The sequence below is a fragment of the Abrus precatorius genome, unplaced genomic scaffold (genome assembly GCF_003935025.1).
Source record: "Abrus precatorius isolate BTA unplaced genomic scaffold, Abrus_2018 Scaffold11, whole genome shotgun sequence".
Lineage (NCBI taxonomy): Eukaryota > Viridiplantae > Streptophyta > Magnoliopsida > Fabales > Fabaceae > Abrus > Abrus precatorius.
The window spans coordinates 27,736,155-27,758,968 of record NW_020874303.1 but is presented as its reverse complement, the minus strand read 5'-3'; the positions used below and the strand labels follow the sequence as shown (position 1 = coordinate 27,758,968).

The following is a 22,814-nucleotide window of genomic DNA, read 5'->3' as shown; positions in this document are numbered from 1 at the left end:
TAAAAATAGAAAACTGTTTTTTAAAAAGAAAAACAAACATACTCCAAAAATCAATGCTTCTCCACGATAACAACTTACAATCTCCACTATGTTTACATTCATAGAACAGAAACCATACTCACGATACGTGCTACTTTGATTTTCAAAGCTTGAGCTGAACTCAACTATATGCATCTAGATAATTGGCAAATAATTCATAATAAAAAATAAGCCTAAATAAATTTGAAAATTAAAATCCTTTGCTCACATCTACCCATATTGAATCCAAGCAATTGTCTATCGTGCTTTAATGTTGTGAATTTGATTCTACATTCCATGTCCGATGTCTCTCTCGCATGGATACGGATACCCCCATCATCTTGGATGAAATGTAAGCACATAATAAATAGATAAGTTGATGAAATGTTGAGAACAGAATGCTCGGCATATGCACTCATGATATAAATTGGTTTCAGATAAACTATATCACTAAGAAAATGCTGCCTAACAAAACACCCAAAGGCCATAAAAACATGATTAACACAACTATTTTCCCTCTGGTTAGCAAATTGGCATTATTGCAAAAACAAACACAATATTATCACATCAAAGTCATATTAAAGTGGATCCACTGAACAGAACAACTTAGTATGAATTTCTCAAGGACATTTAAGTAAACAGCCGAAATAGAAATAGAATCATGGTGAGAATGTATACATCTCTCTTTTATTACAATTTGTAAGAGTAAAACAAGCAAAGTTCTGACACATCTAATGCAATGTGCAAAGCAAGTGCAAATCTCCCATTCCAAATTCACCTGAAAAAATAGGAAAAGGATAATGTCCTACTAACAGGATGTAGAAATATGTACACACAGACATGAATGAGAGATGACTAGATTAACAATTGTTAAGATTTCAGACAAGCAGATAATAAATCAAAGTCTATAAAGTTCAAAGAGATAGTCATTAATCAGTTCCTCAGTTAAAGTGAAAATAATGATTAAGCAAACACAATCAAATACAAAATTATTCATATTATTGCAAAGCGATTCCTAGATCATCATCAGATAATTTCAAATGTAAAACACTTCATGATCCCTGAAACCGAAATAATACCATACTTTGATTTTCATGCAAATTATGTCAGAGACATTAACAACTTAAGATGGCCATCAATTAAATAACTTGCATCAATCAGCATGAAAATTGCATGCCCTACATAATAAGACTCAAATTACAATCAAGCTTAAGTTCCATCAAACTTCCATTGTATCATTAAGGCCACAACAAGAACAAGAGCTGAGATTAGACGGCAATGGAGCCGATACAGAAATGGGACCATGAACGCCGTGGAAAATGAACTTCAAGGGCTTTGAAATGCTTAAATGGCCATATGTGAAGTATCAAATGATACAACAACAATTACTCAAATCAACCATGTCAATTTAACAAATATCGTGCCTACACGGAGCAAAATATCAAAAGTTTCAACTATCGATCCTCTTTTGGCACAAAAATTCCAGTTCCACCCTATCGGTTGCTCAGGAAAAATAAAACAAAATAAAAAATTTTCAATGTCGGATTTGCTGCACACGAATAACCAGCTACTGTCCCGGATATAAGTCCTAAATTCCAGTGAGATCCAATCTCAAATTTCAACTCCGAGAAGCATATTCACATCAAACAGAACAAAGACAAAGAAGCGTGAAAAAAAAGCAGCTAGGGTTTGGTGAGTGGAACATTACCTCTTGTGCGCCTGAACGAATTTTGATTTTTTGGCATCCTCTTCTGCCGGGAAAAAAAGCGCGATGGAAATCAGAATCAGAACAAAAATTAAAGCTAAAAAAAAGGAATCGAGATGGAGGTGGATTTACCAGAGAGACCCAGGGAAAACTTGGTGATTAGGGTTCCGGTGATGGCGAATCCAGCCAAGAAGGGCCAGTTACGCTTCCATTCACGCTTGAAGAAAACAGGCCATGGATCGAACAACCGCATTTTTCTGCACTGCTACGCCTTCTCCTCTTCTCACTTTCTAACTGCTCCCTGCTCCTCACCCTCGCCCCTCGACTCGGACATCTAATAGCTGTTCTGCTATGCTCTCACCCTTAAACTCAGAGGCCTATGAACGGCCCAACCCAAAATTACTGTCCTAAAACAAGGCCTAGAATCAACCCAGGCCCAAAACTGTTATGTTTGTAGCCACTGGGCCTCATGCATTTTCCCCTTTTGGTCTAATCCAGATTCAACAAACAAACAAAAAACAGAAGAATTTTAAGATATATTGACAAGTTTTAAATTTTATTTTTAGATATGTTTTTATAATCACAAATTTTTTACTTCAGTATTATGTACATTAAAATTTTAATTTTTTTAAATTTATTGAATTTGTAATTTATTGGATAATACTATGAGTTGTATGTGTTTCAAGAATATAACATAAATTAGGAGTTTTGGACCAAGTAAAATACTATAAAAACGAAGAAGGTGATGTTTTAGTTGTGGAGGATGATATCAAGAAAAGATAGAAGATTTATTTTCATAAGTTAGTTAATGAAGGTCGTGATTTTATTCCACTTTTGATAGCTTGAATATCATAGGACGGACCAAAATTATACCCTTTATCAAATAATTCAGAAGCTTGAGGTAAAAAAATGAAAACAAAAAAAAAAAGACATTGAAGAGGAAAGATGATGACAGGATAGGTTAATCAAATATGGAAAGGTCTAGGAAGTGTTGGGCAGTAGTGAGAATAAACTTGTGATGTTATGCATATGTGAGTGTTGGGTATATATGCCAACGGGAAAAAAACTAGTCTATCAAAGTGTCTTGTTAAAACAAATTAGTTAACAACTGGCAGTGGATTTTTAAATTCTATATTTTGTGTAGAATGTGTATGAATTTCACAAGATTTAACAACAATGCTCCAACTTTCCCTTTTATACGGTATAAATTGATTTATAAGTAAAGATTTAAACTATAAATAACATTTTTTTAATCACTTAAAAAAATATCCCTTGATAACTCATAGAGTAGTTGCTCATAAATTTTATATTCTTGATTTTTTTAAATCCTCAAATCTTGTCTTTCCAGTTGTAATTTGTCAAAGATAAAACATATATATTGACCATCATGTTGATTCAAATAATAAGAAATTTGATTCCTTTGAAGAACTGTTTCGAGTGCGTGCGATATTATATATAACATAATACGTTAAGTGTATTTTAATGTGATATGATCGATATAATTAAAATTAATTACTTTAACTCTTATTTGTAAACATATTAAACTTCTAATAACTCATATCAAATATGGAAATAAATCAGGAATTATAAGATAATACGGTAATATTAATCATAAAAACTAATATAAAATCCTATTACTTTTTTTAAGATATAAAAAATTATAGAATATTTTTATATAATATATAAAAGTGAAAAATACATTATATTGCATTATTTTTAATTTTTTAGGTTACTTGAACTAACTTAATCTTTTTTGAATTTTTATCTGATTTAATCTATATTTAACTTAATCGCGCATTTGAATGAAGAGTTAAGTTTACTATTATTAAAGATTTATTGTATACACAAAAATTTAAACATAAAATTTTACTTAAATAATATCAAATAGTTTATCATTCGAACCAATTTCTATGGATAAACAGAGATTTACTAATAATCATTCTTTACTGTGTTCAAAATTTTATCCCAAAAGAATATCCATAGTCTGAGCAATGATTAAACATGGGGAACAAAGGCGTCTAGTTGTCTCATCATATGTGATTATCATCAGCTTGATTGTCGTTCTCTTTCTTTCCTTCGTTTAGCCCCGTTGATCCCATTTTCACCTTCACACAACCTTTGGCAATAATCATCCCCAAGCAAGCACACACTGTCGGAAATGATTATTGGTGGAGCGTTAAGTCCACCACGTTGCCTTTCTCTTGTTCAAGTTCCAGTCAATTATTGTGATATGCATTAAATAGTGTATACTCTTGACTAGTGAAGCGTCCAAAATAATTGCAATTGAAATTACTCTCTTATCGTTTAATGAACATGATTTGACTTCGATTTACTGTTCTCCCTTAAGCTCCCCTCACCTTTCTGCTTCAACTTTTTGACGATTATGATAAGGGTCGTGCTGTGGACCATAATCTATTCCATCATTTTCTATACGTATATTTATGTTGATATATATAGGTATATCTAAGTGTCTTTTGCAAGTTCCGTTTCTTCTTTTGTGATCTTGGAGTCTCAAGAAGACGCTCATGAAACGTGAATACACACTCCAAATTTTTAGATAGATAACTACAGGTTGAATAGAAAAAAAATGTAGTTATTGCACTTTTATTCTTCGTTAATAATTTTTTTCCCTCTATTAATTCAATGCTTCTAATTAATGTTTTCCGTGATATTTTCTTTTCTAAACAAAGTGCATTAATTTTTCATTTTCGTTTTCATACTAAATTACTTTATGTTAAGGGAACAACACCATATTAAAATCTCGGCTCTTTTTCTGCCGCCACCCACCTACTCATTCACCAACTTGTCTCCACGACTACGATATGCAGAGGATTCTCCTATCTGCTGGTGACGCCATAAGAAGATGTATATATAACTTTGATCATTCTGCATGTGCTGTCCAAATTTTGGACTCGCAAGCCCTGAAAGCTTTGATATTTTTAGCTTTTCCTCCTTTCTTGGGGTTGAGTCAAACCAAACTCGAACCACCTTTTTGCATGTATAATTATGGTCAAATAAATGTTGAAAATGGACCCTTGCCTTTGCCAAAGACATTGACTGTTAATCCGTTACCAATTTACCTTTTCAGAATCCAATGTTAAAGTAATCGCTTCTTATACAGACTATGGCTTGATTGATTGGTTGGTGGCATCATAACATCTATTGCATTTAACAACCCGCTTTTCAACATTTTAATTAACTCAAGATATGCATGTGGTCTACTCTAGGAGACAAATATTCTTCTTTAGGGGTAATGTGTTAAAGTGTTTGTAGACTAATTAACAAAGAAATTGTACGAATGGATGGTAAAAATATGGTAGCGGGGAATAAAATCTTTAACCACAATACAATTTATTTAATTATCAAAAAGGTGAGGCGAGAAAGATAGATAAATTGATGTGAAGCTTTTTTTACTTTGTTTGGAACGTCTCCATCGTTTCTTAAACGCAAGTGTAACCTAGAGTTGCAGACCACAACTGCAAGTTGGATTCATTTATTATTGTGTTACACACTGCGCAAGTCACCCATGTCCCACATCCGATAGTGATTTCTGCAGTTGTGGTTATCTCTCTTTTCCATCTAGTATTGCACCATCACGTTATCAACATGAAAACTCACAGTTGGAGAGAGAAACACGAGCCCGTAGCCAAATGATATTTTTGTGCAACGGGTCAGCCCATTTTATGAAGAAATATGCATAAGTTTGGGTAAGATATTTTTATTAGTTTTTACATAATACTCTAGAATTATGTAAAGAAAATCAAAAGTATATTATTAGTAAAAAGATAACTGTTGGAAAAAGTAAAAAGTATTGTATAAATTACTTCATAAAATAAATAATTATATCTTACATAAAGTAATAAAATTAAGGTATCATATTAAAAAGTATGTTGTTTTTTATTTACATCTTTTATATGAGGAACAAAACAGTGGTTGCCTAAGCCTGCACGTGCGTGGTGGCACAATGAACACGCCAAGCGTCGCGCGAGAGAATGTTCATGCGAGGGTCGCGGGTGTGTGAGGAAAACTGCTTTTGCTGACTGGATTTTCCCCAAACGTGTCTCATCATCGGGGCTCCCACGTGACTTATACCTAATCGCCATGTGCTCTCCCCCAAATATACAGCCTCGTAGGCTCATACTGTTTCTCAACCCACATTATAATTATAATGATAAAGACAACGTTGCGTACAAAATTCGGTATAAAGAACCATAATAATATGATAGAATAATCCTTCACATTAGTCCTTAACTTGTATAAATTAATCAACGTATTAAAATGATAGCGTAACATAGGACAAAACTCTTGTACCCAATGTTTAAACTCAAGTAAGCGAACGAGTGGCTCCAGGTGAGATTGAGAAAAATATTCCATCACAGTTAAGACTCGTCACATATGCTTTTGTCGTTTTGAAATTTTCGTATTCATCGTTTTTTAATTTTATCTTCCATTGAATAATGAAACTCTCTCCTATTTTTACGAGCAAGCAATGGGATTATATGCTATTCACGTCATGCTTGTTTAATTTTAATGTTCTTTCATCTCATTCACTTGTATTTTCTATTTTTTCATATTGTATTTCCATTTTTTATTTTAACTCATTTCTTATTTAGTAGAATATTAGAATATACATATTTAAAGAATGTTAAGCAATTTTTATATTAATTTTAATTATTTTTTTATGTACACATTTATTTAAGAGTCTTGGTGTTATGAAAAGAAAAAAGAAAATTCTATGATAACGTAATTATAGTTACTATACAAACCAGTTGTTATTAAATAATATTTAGTTTGAAAATTGAATAATTTTTTCATTTAACTTTATAATAAAAATATATTAAAATTATGATAAGATAGTATTAATAAGTTTTATATATAATTTTTTAAATGTCTTAACAAATATTTGTGCACAGCTGAGTCGACAGGTAAAGTCGTTACCCGTTGGTGAGGCGAGCACTGAGAAGGTAAAATCAACCGGTCTCCACTTTTGAGGACCATTCTTCTAATTCAGATGGATAAAATTACAACGATGCCCCTAAATGAATCTAACTTCTAAGCGCAGTTATCATATTTCATATTCCATAGCCCCCATAGGTTTGCTTTCCCACTACACCTCCCAAGTGGTTACGTAATTTAATGGATTGTTAGGAAAAGAGTAAATAAATTTTATAAAAAAGATATTTATGAATAATTTAATACGAAAGGAGTAATAATATTCATGTCTTATAGGACTTAATTTTAAAATAATAATATGATAATATAAATAATAACACTGTAATTTTAAAAAACTAAAGAGGAAAATTATAAACAACAGTATTATTAGTATAGTAAAAATAAAAATAAAAAGCTAATGATATTACAAAACTGATTAATAAATCATAATTTTATAATATTGTATATATTTTTTACAATTAAATTTTTACCATTCATGATTGTAGTGTTATATATATTTTATAATGTTATAGAATAAATAATATTTTATAACATTATATATATATATAATAAAAAATAAAAAAAGAGTGAGACTTTTTCCAACAACAATGCAAGGTCACACGACAAATAAATGATAAAGTGAGAAGAAGCATAAAATGAACCTGTGTAGTGGTGTAAGCATTGAAATAATACATAAAAAAGGGGGCCAAACCATCTAAGTTTGGTAGCAGTGCATGCCACACTAAGAGGGATAAGATGAAACGAGAGTCCAAGAGCTAAAAGAAAAAAACTTACATCGATTTTATGCTCTTAAGTTTCCTGGAAAGTTGAATAATTTCCTCTGTGCGGCTATGCTTCTTCAATTTTTAGTTTTTTTTTTTTAGTTTGTTATCATATTTATAATTTTTAAAAAAATTATATATTCTTTCAAGTATAACAGTCCTAAATCTTTTAATATTTTAAAATTAAAAAGATTTATATTTTTATAAATTATTAATTTTATTTTTTTATTAGTATACATCTAAGTGTAATAATTATTTTATACATGAAAGTACAATTTATGTTCTTTCAATTTATAAGATAATGTAAAAATTAATATATATATATATATATATATTTAAAATTCAATCATCTTTACTGGTCTAAAATTAAATTTTAAAATGAATAACAACACTTACTTGACCAACCCAACTTACAATTAATTTTACCTATTTCATTCTGCTGAGTTCGGGTAGGTCTCTGTTGTTTGCTTCTCCTTGATAATAATATGTTACTATGAGGACAATAATTTAGTAAGCTAAGATGACCTTCGGTGGTGCACACCTGACAGAGCATAGACTCCTAGATTGCTTGCACATGTAATCACGGACAGTGCATGTGAGCCGCTATTAGATACATTGTATAGAGATGTGTGACTTCTAATTAACAGCTTTGTCGCATGCAACTTTATTATTTATTTAGTGATCTTGGACTATTCCTTCTTCAACCAAAACTCACAGTTGCCAAAATTCTCATTAAAATATTAGCGCGTCTCATCATATATATACTTATCTTTTATTTTGACGTTGAATAAATATCCATTGCAGTCTCTTAAATATTAATTATTTTAGTTTGAATTTTGATAAAATAAATTTTTTTTAACTTTTTAACAAAATAACAATAAAAATAAAATAAATATTTGTAAAAATTTAGATATAAGGTAATAGTTTTATAAAGTACAAAAAAACATGATTGAAAAAGAATATTTACTACATTTGAACATTTTAAGTTCAATTGCATAAACAACACACATATATGGCATAATTAAAAAAAAATACACACACTATAGGCATGATATAATTGCGTTTTTTAGTATATTTTTTGTTTTTATTTACTTGAAGAATTAATTCCTTAATTTGTATGAAAATACTGTAGTTCACTAATAACATAAAGTATATGTCGTTGGTGTGTTTTAATTTTCAACAGAATGGTTTGATAATATGATAAATTGGAAGAAAGTTTAACGCCTAATAATGTTTTTCTTCTGTTCAGCGGTGATCTAAATATTCGTCATATTTATAGTATTGATAATAAATGAATGAAGTGGGTATCTTCGCTTAGATTATAATTTAGAAACAATATACTATTTTAAGCGTTTGATTTAAATGGAAACGACAAAACATGGTAGTGTGCCGATGCGGTTTGTCGGGGATTAATAAAAAAATTATGGCTTTTGAACAAAATTCTTGATCCACGTTCGTTGCCTTCGGTAGAACTCGGAACAGGGTTTTCTTTCTCATCATGTTGTTTTGTGTCTATAAATTAGAAAAAATGAGAATACGGGGAAAGTGCAAATGAAAATAAAATTTTGGCTGATAGTAAGTGCTTCATAATTGCCAATCGAATTCAAAAAGTGATTCTTATTTGAGATTTTTTTTTCCTTTTGAAAAAAAATGAGAAACAAGAATAAAAATAAAAGTTGACTTCAGTGAAAACAAGCCTTATCGGTTTATCCTTAATGTCTGTGAGCCAGCGTTAAACAACGAATGAAAATCCCTGCTTTTTTGGCCTTCGAAAATATGGTGGCAGCAGGTTTCGGCTCTCTTAATATAGTATGGAAATAATTGTTTACACAGACAACAAAAACTTGGTAAGTCAACTGTTAGATGGTTGAGTTCGAACTGAACGATCATGTAATGATGTCACACGAAGATGGAAAACAATTCACAAAAATTAAAACAGCTAGTTATAAAATCTGTGGGTTCTGTTTTATTGCAATGTGTTATCACTCATTTACATGTTATCCCATGGTTGTGTGCTAAATTTGAATTTAACTTCTCCAAAATAAAATATTCACTTTTAAAAGTAAAATAATCAAGAATTATAGACATTGATCGAAAAATAATTGCCAAAATTATGTATAAATATATAAATTTCTCGTTTTAACGGAATAAAATCTAATAAATTTAATATTTTTTTTTTGTATTTTTACACGTGGTGAATAATTGTAACAAAAGGATTTTTTTTTAAATTTTTCGAATAAAAAAGATAATTTTTAATATAATTTAAAGTAATTATATCTTTACATTTATTTTCTCTTTCACATATTATTCATTTCTCCTTTTTTAACATCCATCACATATTTTATTTTCTCTTATTTTGTATTATTTTTCTAACTTTTTCTTCTTATGCTCAGACTACTAACCTTCACTTTAAAGATGTGAACAAATTATTTTCATAATATCAAAGTATTATTTTGAATGGTTTCATAGTTTGTTAATTTGTTTTATTTTGAATTTAATGAGTTATTAATTTGTGTGCTATTAGTCATCTTATATATTAAAATTTAAACTTATCTACAAGCAGTACTCGTGATACTAAAGACAAACGAATCTTCAAGTTTTTGCGAAGTGAAACAGAGTATATATACTTTTTGCTAGAGGTGTCTAAGTACTAATTTATCGTGAATTAACAATCAGTTCAACCTATCAAAGTGACGAGTTAAGCTACTCTTAAATTAATTAACTAAAATTGAGTTGGTATGATTTGACTTATATATAATTAAGCCAAGTTATATATATATATATATATATATATATATATATATATAAAATACATTACCAATTAATACATGTTTTATTATTATTATTATTATTATTATTATCTTTAAACATTTTGACTCACAATTTAATTTACTGTGACCAATTACTATTGGGGTAATTTATTATAAATTAATTTGACAATAAATTAACTCAATCATTTACTTAGTCAAATTTGATCATGGATGGTTTAAAAATCTGTCTCATACGGCAGCAAAGTTAAATGCCTCCCCTCCCTGATATAAGAGTTTTTCCTTCATACAGTTTACTTGATAGATTCATATCATAAGCACGCAATTGTGGAAATTATAGGAAATTTAGGGGTATTTATGTAAGTTTGTGCAATATATCAAAGTAGGAGATAACGCGTTCTTTTTTCTTTTTACTAGATCCCTATAGAATCCTCCCTATAAAGTCTAGAAAAAGAGGGGGAAAAAGAATAAAGAAAGATGTTATTTAACCTTTTAGTCACACCGACACCTCAACCTTTACTAATAAACTAAAAACACAAAAAATTGTAATTTATTATTTTGTTGTTGTTTTAATTAGAGGGCCATATATAAGGAAAACTTCACGTAATTAAGTAATTGATTGGCCACAAGGACAGAAACAATAAAAGGGACACGGGTCCTAAAATAGTGGGAGAATTTTGGGGATTTTCAAATCATATCACCGAATAGAAAATGGAAAGTGGTAACTCCAATTTTTTCTACAAGGAAGGTTTTGGCATTCCTTGATTTTTCATTGATATGGTCAAGTTTCTCTGGATCTTGTTGAGAAAGTCCCCACTTTCTCTTAGTACTCTCCCATCCCATCCCTTTGTTTTGTCTCATGTGCACTCTTTTTTTCTCTATAAATAAGCTTAAACACCCAATCCTCAAACCTCCTTGCCCAACACTATTTTCCCCATATTCTCTTCTCTTTTTCTCTCACAACACAACATGGAAGATCCCTTGAGTTCCATTTTCAATTATCAAGAGGTGGGTATTGCATAGTTCCTTTCCCATCATACTTCATCTTTACTTTGCTCTCTCTATCATCCTTCACTACATCTAATAATTAATAATTCTTTTTCCTTACACGACAATTGCATTCATGTTTTTCTTTGGGTTTGTTTCGATAGTTATTGGTTTAACATTAAGGGGTTCATAGTACATTGCCTTGTTCTTTATTCACCTCTTTTCCTTCGTTACTAGCCCACGAAGTACAGTGTTTTCCCCACTTCTCACAATTATGATTTTAGGTACAGATTCTTCGGTGCTTCTTCTGTCTTTCTTGTGGATAGATGGTATTTCGTATTCTTTGAACCTCTTGCAAGAATGACATGTCACGGAAAGATTATGGAGATGTATTTCTCGGCGTTAATTTTCAGGGCCCGACGTCAATTCTTGCATTAAAAGTTGATTTCTTATTTTATTTTCTGTTCATTCTACCTTTATTTATTTTACACAAATATCTTCTTTAAAAATAGTTTTTTATTTTTATTTTTTCTTCTTTTAGAAGAAAGGATTCATCTTTGACCCCCTCTTCCCGTTATTTGTTTACCCATACTTAAACAGTTAAACCTATATTTTTGCTGTTTCTAAAATCATTATTTTTTTAAAAACATTTTGTAGCAAAGAGCCCGTGGGTATCAATTTTTTCCTTAAGTGATCAAGATTGTTGAAATATTTTTTTTTCATAATTTTAATTAATAAATATTTTAACAGCATCACTCTCTATTTTTCTTTTCTTATATATTACATTATATTATTTTTTTACCTACATTATTTCTCTCCTCTCTTCTTTTCTTATTTTTTAAGTAGGTGTATTGAATATTTTTTAAATTCTTAGTAAAAAATAATATATTAATGTATTGTTGTTTAAGATTGTTCAAATATTTATAAATGTTTTTTTATTAAAAAATAGTATTTAATATATTTTATATTCTTAAAATAATTAAAAAATATCACTTTTAGTTGTTTGTTCTTACAATTTAGATTAATTTTATAATTTTATTTTTTCTCTAATTATCACATCAGGTTTACTTATCACATTTTATACTTCCATCTCATCTATACGAAATCATTTTTCTTTTTTCTTTGGGTCCATAAGAATATGTTTTTCATGTAATATTAACATGTAGTAAGACCAAACATCATCCATGTCCATAGGTAGGCCGGTGCCAAGTCTTGCTTTTCAAAGCCCAAATAGTTGATCTTTTGTGTATACACTCCAAAGTTGTTGCTTAGTATTTGGTCAATTTCACTTTTTAATAGGGTCACGGACAACGATCGGTGTGTAACAATGTGCATGAGACATGAGTGAGACTTCTTCAACACAAAATTTTCAAACCCCATAAACTTTTTTCTTTTCTGCAGAGTTCAGAGGACTTGAGGCAGAAGCTCTTGGAAACCACACTTGAACTTGAAACTATGAAGAATGTAAAGGCAGAGCTCCTCAACCTACTGAAGATGGCTTATCAAGAGAGAGACGAAGCCAGAGAACAGCTTCGAAAACTTGTGAAAAAAATTACACCCCCCACATCAAATGTCTTTGTTGATGTTCCACCTGACAATCTCGTACTGGTTCCAACAACAACCAAAGCAAACTCGAGTATAACCGAATCCAACAGTCCCTCACACGTGTCTTCCCCCGTTGATTCCCTTGTTGAGGCAGGTTCTTCTCCTGAGTTTTCAAACATTAACGTTGTTGAGTCCCACAAGTTGGGTTATCTCAACCCTCCTTTGAGTGGCTCTGTTTCCCCTGCTTTGGCTTCTTCTGATCTTGCAACCGCTGTTATTGATTACCTTGCAAAAGCAAAAGTGTTGCCACAAAAGGGTAAGCTTCTTGAAGCTGTGATGGATGCGGGTCCGTTACTTCAAACACTCATTGTTGCAGGGCCACTTCCCACTTGGCGAAACCCTCCTACTTTGCAAGGCATGAAAATTCCACCTCTTATGGTTAAGGATTTTGGTTCCAATTCAAGTACATTGAATTTGCTTCACAAACCAACAACAATTTCATCCTCTGATCTTTCGCCACCTTGTATGCTCAACAATATTAATATTGCTGCTATTTCCTCTGCCTCACGGAGCAATGCGTGGCACGTGTCTTCAAATGCTAGTTGCAAGGGCCCATCGAGGATTCCACAAAGCCAACATCAATATTTGTTATGAAATTTCCCCCTTCTTTTTTCCATTCTGTACATGGAGTTACAAAAGTGATTGGTGTAAATGCATACCCTTATTTTTATTTTAAGTGTCAAGGTGACCATTTTAGCATTAGTTGAAGTATGAATAGTAATCCTTGTAGGAAAATTTGATTTCAGATTAGGTCCATGTTTCTTTAGTTAGCTTATCTATATATATATATATATATATATATATATATATTCACTTATTTCTTTCAGCTTTATGAAAGGACCTTTAAAAATAAATAATTATTACTCTCTAAATTTAATTGATTAAGTTGAACTAAATGTGCTAATTTCCTTTTACTTTTTACTTCCAATCTCTATACTATAACAAAGATGCATAACATCGTATCAAAACTTCTATACATATTATCTATTTTTTTTTATATTAACAATTCTTATTATATATATATATATATATATGTATATTTATAAAATATTTTTATTACTATTATAAATAACAGAATATCAATAAAAAAATAATAGTAAATTCTTAAGCATATATAACGTTGATATCATCTAAAGACAAGACTTATTAGTGAAGTAGCAGTACAATGATATATCCTCAATATTATCTCCAATGGTGCTAGGTGCTACTTAGGTTGATGTGTTCTATGTGCCAGCGCAATTTTCTTAATAATCTGGCCAATAAATTTATAAAAAAAATTGAAATCCCTTGCAAACTGTATGTACGTACCTTACATTTTCATTAATCTCATAAAAATGTCTGAAGAGGCCGTAGACGTATGTTTAATTTTTGCAATATATATGTCATTCCTCGTACTGAGTCAGTGCAACAATCTTACGCGTCTTTTGAATGGACTTAACCGTTCAAGCTCTTCTACAAACTTTGTTACTGATGATTCTATACAGCTTCAACGTGGTAACTTAGATTCCTCGCTCATAAACTCTCTTCCTTTGTGTGAGTTTAAGAAAAATGAGAGGGAACAAATAGCAATTAACGCTGATTGTGCCATTTGCTTGGGGGAATTTGAAGAAGGAGAATTGCTAAAACTTCTTCCTAATTGCTCCCATGGCTTCCATGTTTCCTGCATTGACACGTGGTTTCAGTCTCATTCGAATTGCCCCCTCTGCAGATCTCGTGTCACTCATGATTTTGTTGCTAACCCAGAATGTTCAGTTTCTTTGTACACGTTGCTACAAGGTTTGAGGAGGGAGGATTTCTCCACAGAAAGGGCTGCGCATTTCCAATCCATTCCTTCTGAAAGCCTTCAAAATTTGGAGATTAGACATGAGCCTTGCCCAGATTAAATTCTGTTAGGATGGATTTGGTGCATGCAATTAGAATTGGTTTGGTCAAAAATTTTGAATATAGAATTATAATTCTAATTCTAAATTTAATTTTAATTTCATTTTGAAATATCTAATTTGAAATAGTCGCAGGATTGTATGGAGTTTGAGTAAGAAAAATTAATTCATAAGCGGTGATAGTGATTGATGAATGGTGAGATCATGATTAACAATGACAACAAGAATGATGATAATATAGTTAGATGATATTAGCGGTTAAATATAGTAGCAATGAATGGTAGGAGTGGTAGAAAATTACATTGGTGTTATTATTGACAATAACAAGAATTAGTGACAGATAGGGGGGAGGAGTGGTAGTATAACATGACAGTGAAAATAATAGGTAAGGAGGTGACAATAATGACATTCAGTAATAGGTATGGATGGTGGTGAAAACAGTAGTGATACCAAAAACAACATTGACAGTGTTAGTAACGTCAGTAAAAAATAATTAGCTATACATAATCGAGTAATTTCAAGAATTATAAATCGAAGAGCATGGGTTAGAAATTGAAATTTTTTAATTTTAATTCTGTTAGAATTCTATGAAATTGAAATCTAGAATTGTGATTAATTTTATGAAATATTATATATATTGTAATTACAATTTAATGTCTAATTTAAATTTTAAATCCTAATGTTTTTGTCTATACCAAAGTCATATGCCAAATGGAAACTTAAAATCATTCCTGAAACTTAGTTTTAAAAGTTAACACGATGAAGTTTACAGTCTAACATATTGACACGTAACAAAAGTAGACAAGTTATCATTCATATTTTAAGCATGAAGAATCATTTTTCAAGTATGGAAGATTTGTTTTTTTTAAGAGCATGTTAGAAATGTAATAATATCATTATCAAGCCATCACATAACAAGTCAGTGTGTCTGAATTATAAGCGGTAAAATTAAATTTAAAATGAAGTTAACTTTGCAAACCTAGTTTGCAATGTGTATTTCCAATAAAATGATAAAAATATTGAGAGTAATAATATTACTATAGTTTGAATTGCAATAAAAAGCTGTAAATTTAGTTTTATGAGTACTAGTATTATTGCAATTCAAGCTACTATAATATGTGACCAAATTGTCATTAGACGTTCCTCAACTAAATATTTTACAAAACATATCTATTTGAGAAGCAAAAACAATTTGCAAACCTAAATCATGATGTGGGTTTGAGTTGCCGAACGATAATGAAAACATACTCGAGTCAATAGTCTGTTACTGATAGCTTGCACCCCCACACTTTTCTTTGTTAATCGATAAAACAGATTTCTTGTTTATTTGTTCAGTTGGGATTTTTCAATATGTTTGGAGAGTCATGGTAAGGGGGCCGGAGATGAAGTTGTATCAGATAAATGCAAATGGTTCAAAAATCAACTTTGGAATCCACCATTAATACGTAAAGATCAAATACTGTAGCCATATTTAGTATTTAGTTGATACTTGATAGAATCGAGACTCAAATAGTGTTAAAACATTCTAAATTTTCCTGGTCATCTACAATTTCTTTGGACAGAAGTCTAAAAAGAAAAATGTTTCATGTATTATTAGGTATCTTTTTTTATATTTAAGTATATTTCTGAAATGTATATTCCAGTACCCAGTTCATACAATTTTCCAACATGCAACGAAGACACATCTTTGTTTCGAATATCATCATTAGTATAACTCGCAATATCAAAACGAATCGAGGGAATGCATTTTATTAAATAAGCTAAATAAATAAATACCAACAATCCCAACGTTGTGGACCATGGAAGAAAATATTGACTAGCAAACCGAACTTCATTTCTCCTTCAATCAGTTGACCATTTTACCTTGAGCAAATTAACTACTCTCTCTTCATGTGTTATATACTCAGCATCAATACACAGTGAGCAATTTTACCTTTCATTTTTCCTGAAAAAATACAATTAACTTACAAAAACTTTAAAAGATCAACAAAAATATACTACTGTTTCTCTAAGATAAATCAAATGCACATTATATAGAAAACAAACTTTTTTTAATTTTACCACACGGAATATGTTGTGATCCTTCACAGAATCACCCTAAATAAGGCTCTGATCACAACCCTACCAATTAGTGAACAGCATAATTGAAAAAATAACCAAAATTTCTACATATAGTTCATTTTAATGACTAGAGTACATAAACCTTCAAATGGTCAATGGTAACGGCGTGAATATAAAATAAATCCAAATATATTTCAACGCATTCTCAATGAGATATTTTCATATATTTATCATCCGATATATCTAAGCCTCATCTATGTTAATGGTGCATCAAAAATTATTTCAGTATAGAATTGGTCAAAATGACATGATATGTCCATCTATAATGAAATTTTATCAAAAACTAAAATTGGAATATGATAACGGCCCATTTACTCATCAAATTGGAAATTGTAACACATGCGAATTTAATTCAAATTGAATTAAAATATATCAAATAACAAACCGCAAAATTTATAACTTAACCTTGCTTAAAAAGTCTCCCTCAATGATCACCATAAAAGTAAAACAAACATCTAAATAGAAATCGACACTAATGAAGCCTGGCATTACATTTAGATAATTCCAATCTTGTTTGCCACATCCAAGGCGTCATAATCAGGTGTCAACCTAACGTAGGCCTTCTTCGTGCCGTCAGGCCTGCAACAGAGTAATTCAAACTTAGAAATAATAGAATCTGTTATGTGCAGTTTTCTCAAATAAATTTGTTGTGTCATTTTCATGATATCCCAGTGCACAACATGAGCCCTCTGTCACCACAAGGTGCCAAGGGCCAAAAAAAGAAAAAAAAACACATATATCATATCAAAAGTTGAAAAAGAAATTGCACTATCAAATTTGTTGCCAGTATACCAATGTCATTAGCAAACATGAGTTACAAACCAGAAAATTCATAAATGAATCGCTACATACCTAATCAAGGTGTTAACTTTCTTGGCCTGGATGTCGTACATTTTCTTCACTGCATCCTTAATCTTCTTCTTGTCAGCTCTTAAATCAACAATGAAAACCAAAGTGTTGTTGTCTTCAATCTTCTTCATTGCGGACTCGGTAGTGAGAGGATATTTAAGAATCTGATAGTGATCAAGCTTATTCCTTGGTGGAGCACTGATGCGTGGGTATTTAGGATTCCTATCCTTTTTCAAAGTCTTTGGTCGATGGAATGTAACAGATGTTCGGATCTTCTTCGCCTTCTTCTTAAAGGTAGTTCCTGACTTAACTGCTTTAGCAGTTTTCAAGGCCTGTGCCTTTGGATCACTCTTCTTTGAACTATCAACTGCATTATTACTCACATTACTTACAACATAAATCACGAGAAACTGCATAATCTTCCATCAAATTCAAATAAATGACTGATTCCATTTCAATAATACTGGAACAATGAACCTTACAATTCGAACAACAATTACTAAATCTCAATCCCTACAACATTCATGGAAGCTCTAATATTAATTTTCAGACAGTTGCATTGTGAAGAAGGGTTTGAAATGCCAACACTAATGTGTGTGTGTGTGTGTGAGAGAGAGAGAGAGAGAGAGAGAGAGAGAGAAGGAAATACCCTTAGCTGGAGCCATGGGTGGGCGAAGGGGAAGAAACCCTAGATGTCAAATCTTCGCGTATACCTGAATGAAAAACAAAACGAAACTAAGGTTCGTGGAAGATATTGAACGAGACAGAGAGATAATAAAGAGCAGAGAACCACCTGTGAGTGAGAAGCAGAGGCACCACCGCACCAGCCATTTTTTAGGGTTTGACTCAGCCTTATATACGGGCTACTTATGAAATGTTTGAGTCATGCTCCATAAGCCTAGCCCATCCATATCCAAGCCCAAGACTATGACGATTATTTTTCAGTCCAGGATTTGCAATCCTTTGCAAATAAATATTACAGTTAAAGATACCCGCTTTGACAAAAATCCAAAAAACAAAGGAAATATAACTATGAAGACAAAAAAAAAAAGAAGGAGATATAATAAAACTTTTTTGCTTTATCTTTAGTTTTGTATCAACCATGTTCTCCACAACGGTTACTTTATACTAAGATGATAATAAGGAGCTGAAATCTGGTTTTAACATGAATCGTTCGAACTTTGAAATTAGTCTTTTTTAATCGTTCGACAGGGAATAGGTATTATTGAAACTAGCAGTGTGGACGAAAACAATGATAGAATTGCATTGACAAAAGACTTATTTTATACACAACTCAGGGACCGAGCCCACAGGCTAGCAAGCTTAGCTAATACATGTAAAATAACCGAAACTAAACAACTGATTATAAAAAAATATATATTAATGCACATAAAAATTTATGCAATATTGATAAATTAAAATATATTTTTATATGATCTTTAAATTAATTATTAAAAATTAATCATTTTTGCTGATATAATAATATATAAAATTTTTATATTGTGATTGTATTTTAATTAAACACTAAAAATTTAATTACCATTAAAACGCAGGTAGGTTGAAACATTTTAGTAATACCTGTAACTTTGAATTGGAGTATCTCTAGTTAAAAGTTTGAAACTTTTGAGCAGCAAAGCTGGACGTAAAGTAAACTGAATACAATTTTCACAAATGAATTTCATCTTTTAAATTGTTTTTTTTTTTTTTACAGTATACGAGAGTTGCATTTTGCCTTATTTTTGTGTAGACTATGTGTTCTCTGGTGAGTCTCCGTTATTTACAATTGAATCGTTGAATCCAGGTAGCGATCCTTGTATATCAGACCCATAAATATGACCCATTTTGGTCCTTTTTGTTTCCAAGTAGCGCTTGTTTTCCTCAGTTATTGGCGTCAATACAGGAACACGCCCTACCACTGCCAAACCATATCCTTTAAGACCAATGAACTTTGCTGGGTTGTTGGTCATAAGCCGCATAGTTCGAACTCCAATATCTCTCAAAATCTGCATATTTCATGATTATTTGTCAGTACCAAGATATATATATAGGAGCATCTCTAATGGTTTATTTATAATTTTTAAACTAATCCTACGATGACAAACTTTTTATGGTATGATATGTTGTTTAAGCAATGGTTTCTTAACAAGATACCATACCTTGATGCACTCTAATGGTACATCCTGTGAAGGTGCGATTCTTTATTGAAATAAAGCAAATTAAGGACTCAGGTTGGAATTGCTCTAAGATTAGCTTATTTTGGGAACTAAATTTTGAACTTGAAATATTTCAAGTTACTAGAAGTGGGTTAGACTTGAGAGATCTAAAGGGGTCACATAGAAAAATTGGTTGATTATTATTTAATTTAAAATACATAATGTAAGAAGGGAGAATGATTGGTAAATCTAACCTGAGCACCAATCCCATACTCACGAGCATCAACAGCTAACCCGAGTTCTATGTTTGCTTGGACCGTGTCATGACCTTGATCCTGCAGATTATAGGCTTTAAGTTTGTGACCAAGTCCAATGCCTCTTCCTTCGTGACCTCGAAGATAGACAACTACTCCTCTACCAGTTTCTTCTATTAACTGCATTGCCAAATCTAATTGGTTGCCACAGTCACATCGAGCTGATCCGAATATATCCCCAGTGAAACACTCTGAATGCACTCGTACTAGAACATCTTGCCCATTTCCTATGTTCCCCTACGTATATTTAGAAGAGAACAAGTAACTAAGAGACTATAATTAAGAAGAAATCATTCACTTGGTATATATAGTAATGTAAAAATAAATTGGAGTGACAACAAACATATGAAACTGCCCAATTAAAGTTGTTTAACCTTACTACAAATTTGTCTTTGTTAATAGCAGTTTTGTAGAGAAAATAAATATCATATACAACAAACTAGGTGAAAATTTGAATCTCTTCTCTAGAGAATTTTCTTACCTTTACAACAGCCACATGTTCAGTTCCATCCAACTTTGAGTCATAGCAATATGCTTGAAATAGACCCCATTTAGTAGGCATGCGAGAAACAGAAGTTCTTTCAACCAGTTTTTCTCTCTTTCTCCGATACCTTTAAGCAGCCGCATACAAATGACATCATTGAGTGAGTTTGATTTGCCCATAAAGCATCAATTAGAAATATTAACACAAGAGAAGGAAATCAAATAGTTTCTTAAAGTGAAGGGTACTTACTCAATTACCTTATCAAATCAGTTATTGAGACAATTGGTAAGTTGTATTCCCATGCTAATTTTCTTAACTTGGGCAAAGAAGCTATAGAGCCATCATTCTCACCAAGAAGAGCAGAGAGAACAGAAACTGGAGGTAAACCAGCCAGTGCAACCAAATCCACTGAAGCCTCAGTATGACCTGCCCTCCTAAGAACCCCACCATTTCTATACTTAAGGGGAAACACATGACCAGGTTTTCTGAAGTCTTCTGATTTAGACTCAGGAGATGACAAAGCAAGAACTGTTTTTGCTCTATCTGCAGCTGATACACCTGTGGAAGTTCCATATTTTGCATCCTACTCAGGTAAAACAAAAGAGTTTCACAACATCAATGGCTCTTCGTTAGCTTCAAATCTATGCTGCAATCTAAGTGTGTGTTTGTAAACACATTGAGAAACCTATAAACGAAGATCCAATGCAAAGGCTACAACTAGTAATGTTGAAGTGAACGTGAATCCATAGGCAGTTAAATGTCAAACATGCTATAAGATAATTTGTTATAGAAGCAGGAAAAAAGTAGGCTTCAACACTTTGATGCTTACCACTGTGATGGTAAAGGTGGGGGCAGAAGAATCTTCATCTTCTGTCTCTGGGGACATAAGAGGGAGGTTCAGTCTTTGAAGATCTTCCTCTTTCATGCCAACAGAAACAATCCCTGATCCATGCTTAATCATAAAGGCAACATCATTCGGACTTGTAAGAGATGCTGCCATTATAAGATTCCCTTCAATATCGCCATTTTCATCATCTACCACAATCACAAACTATAATAAAAGAAAATTTGCACTAGTTGTTAGATTAATCCATCATTCTCAAAACATTTATTTAAGAACTGTTTCCAAGGTTATTCATAACACATATACTTAAATACAAACATGTTTATTATTTATATATCTTAACTTATACGTGAGTTTGTTTTATAAAATAATTTTTAAATACAGAGAACAACTATTCCCAAAAATAATCAATACCTACCAGCATGCACGGAGTTCTATTAAATTTATAGGTGTTGATAGAAAAGTTAGACGATTTTTTTTTTAATCCATAAAGTAGTTTTAATTTATGCGAAAATCTTGATTCATGGTTCATTTTATTTTGTTATATGCTTCTATGAATGATTCATAGTGTTGTGTAACGCTGGTATATTTGCTAGAGTAACATAATATATGAGCATAAGACCAACCTTTCCTTGGCGTAGTGCATTAAGAGCGTGTTCGATGGAAGAGTAACCTTTAGAGGGACAATCCGGATCACCTTCGGCATCGCTAACAAAGAAATCAGTGGTTTCGGGTGTTATTTCAGCGTCTAAGGTTCTAAATGGTGCTGCTGAAGAAGATTCGTTATTTAAGGCACTTAAGAGGGAACCATTCTCATTTCTCTTTAAATCACTGTCGTCAAACACGTCTTCTACTCCAACCGCAGAAAACCCAACAGCACAACAAGGTGAGTTCCACACCCTATTCTTCCATAACCCAAGTCTTGCACTCTGATGGGTTGCATAGGATCGATGGAAGCTGTGTTGTGAATAAAAGTTTGAAGTTGAATTCAGCTAAAAGAACAATAGTTACACGAAGAGAAAGGAAATAATACCTTGAGCAAGTGATGACGTGGGAAATTAAAGGATGAGGGAATGAAGCAGAGTCCATAGGTTGAGACTTCAGAAACTGAAATAACATTAATTTGTGTTCTTATTTCATGCAACACACAATATAGAAGGAAAAAAAAAATGGACCGCTAGTTATGGATGTGTTTCTACATGGAACCGTTATCCAATATTTGTAGCTGTACTTTAGCAATGACAGAACCACCACCTTTTGTATTTTTGCTGAGCTTTAACAACGAGTGGTGTGGCCTAGCGGTTATAATTGGTTAAATATTCACATCATTTCCTGGTTTGTTTCTTGCTATGTGAAAATCAAAACAAAGAAT

General features: G+C 31.7%; 4 protein-coding genes across 6 annotated transcripts; 1 reads left to right on the top strand and 3 right to left on the bottom strand.

Moving 5' to 3' along the window:
- Positions 1–264: 264 nt before the first annotated feature.
- LOC113856051 lies at positions 265–2,036 on the bottom strand. 2 transcript variants are annotated; one of them, XR_003502858.1, is made up of 3 exons: positions 1,856–1,942; positions 1,727–1,769; positions 265–796 (listed from the first exon to the last, which is right to left on the bottom strand). XR_003502858.1 is itself a non-coding variant. In XM_027487673.1 (2 exons), exons 1-2 carry the CDS (start codon positions 1,974–1,976, stop codon positions 1,723–1,725), a joined length of 168 nt encoding a protein of 55 aa, XP_027343474.1. In that variant the 5' UTR covers positions 1,977–2,036. The 2 variants fall into 2 exon arrangements, 1 of the variants encoding a protein (XP_027343474.1); XM_027487673.1 differs by lacking the exon at positions 265–796 and having other exon boundaries at positions 1,723–1,769; positions 1,856–2,036.
- A 12,095-nt stretch (positions 2,037–14,131) lies between these two features.
- On the top strand, positions 14,132–14,680 carry LOC113855963 (RING-H2 finger protein ATL66-like). The gene has a single exon (XM_027487592.1). It carries the CDS (start codon positions 14,132–14,134, stop codon positions 14,678–14,680), a length of 549 nt encoding a protein of 182 aa, XP_027343393.1.
- A 2,416-nt stretch (positions 14,681–17,096) lies between these two features.
- On the bottom strand, positions 17,097–18,488 carry LOC113855053 (60S ribosomal protein L23a). Its single transcript, XM_027486501.1, has 4 exons — positions 18,441–18,488; positions 18,297–18,360; positions 17,651–18,014; positions 17,097–17,377 (listed from the first exon to the last, which is right to left on the bottom strand). Exons 2-4 carry the CDS (start codon positions 18,310–18,312, stop codon positions 17,293–17,295), a joined length of 465 nt encoding a protein of 154 aa, XP_027342302.1. The 5' UTR covers positions 18,313–18,360; positions 18,441–18,488; the 3' UTR covers positions 17,097–17,292.
- Positions 18,489–19,204: 716 nt separating this feature from the next.
- On the bottom strand, positions 19,205–22,679 carry LOC113854809 (monofunctional riboflavin biosynthesis protein RIBA 3, chloroplastic). 2 transcript variants are annotated; one of them, XM_027486045.1, is made up of 7 exons: positions 22,476–22,679; positions 22,069–22,399; positions 21,428–21,649; positions 20,856–21,181; positions 20,596–20,725; positions 20,055–20,351; positions 19,205–19,650 (listed from the first exon to the last, which is right to left on the bottom strand). In XM_027486045.1, exons 1-7 carry the CDS (start codon positions 22,559–22,561, stop codon positions 19,396–19,398), a joined length of 1,647 nt encoding a protein of 548 aa, XP_027341846.1. In that variant the 5' UTR covers positions 22,562–22,679; the 3' UTR covers positions 19,205–19,395. The 2 variants fall into 2 exon arrangements, with proteins under 2 accessions (XP_027341846.1, XP_027341847.1); XM_027486046.1 differs by having other exon boundaries at positions 19,358–19,650; positions 20,095–20,351; positions 22,476–22,633.
- Positions 22,680–22,814: the final 135 nt, after the last annotated feature.

Bases quoted from the DNA above. Each gene is read 5' to 3' on its own strand.
- LOC113856051 (XM_027487673.1), bottom strand. From the start codon at position 1,976: ATGCGGTTGTTCGATCCATGGCCTGTTTTCTTCAAGCGTGAATGGAAG. The intron at 1,770-1,855 runs GTAAATCCACCT...TTTTCCCGGCAG, and splicing joins GTTTTCCCTGGGTCTCTCTG to AAGAGGATGCCAAAAAATCA.
- LOC113855963 (XM_027487592.1), top strand. From the start codon at position 14,132: ATGTCTGAAGAGGCCGTAGACGTATGTTTAATTTTTGCAATATATATG.
- LOC113855053 (XM_027486501.1), bottom strand. The intron at 17,378-17,650 runs GTATGTAGCGAT...ACTCTGTTGCAG, and splicing joins AAAGTTAACACCTTGATTAG to GCCTGACGGCACGAAGAAGG.
- LOC113854809 (XM_027486045.1), bottom strand. From the start codon at position 22,561: ATGTTATTTCAGTTTCTGAAGTCTCAACCTATGGACTCTGCTTCATTC. The intron at 20,352-20,595 runs GTAAGAAAATTC...AAATATACGTAG, and splicing joins AACATGTGGCTGTTGTAAAG to GGGAACATAGGAAATGGGCA. The intron at 19,651-20,054 runs GTTAGATTTACC...TGAAATATGCAG, and splicing joins AGTATGGGATTGGTGCTCAG to ATTTTGAGAGATATTGGAGT.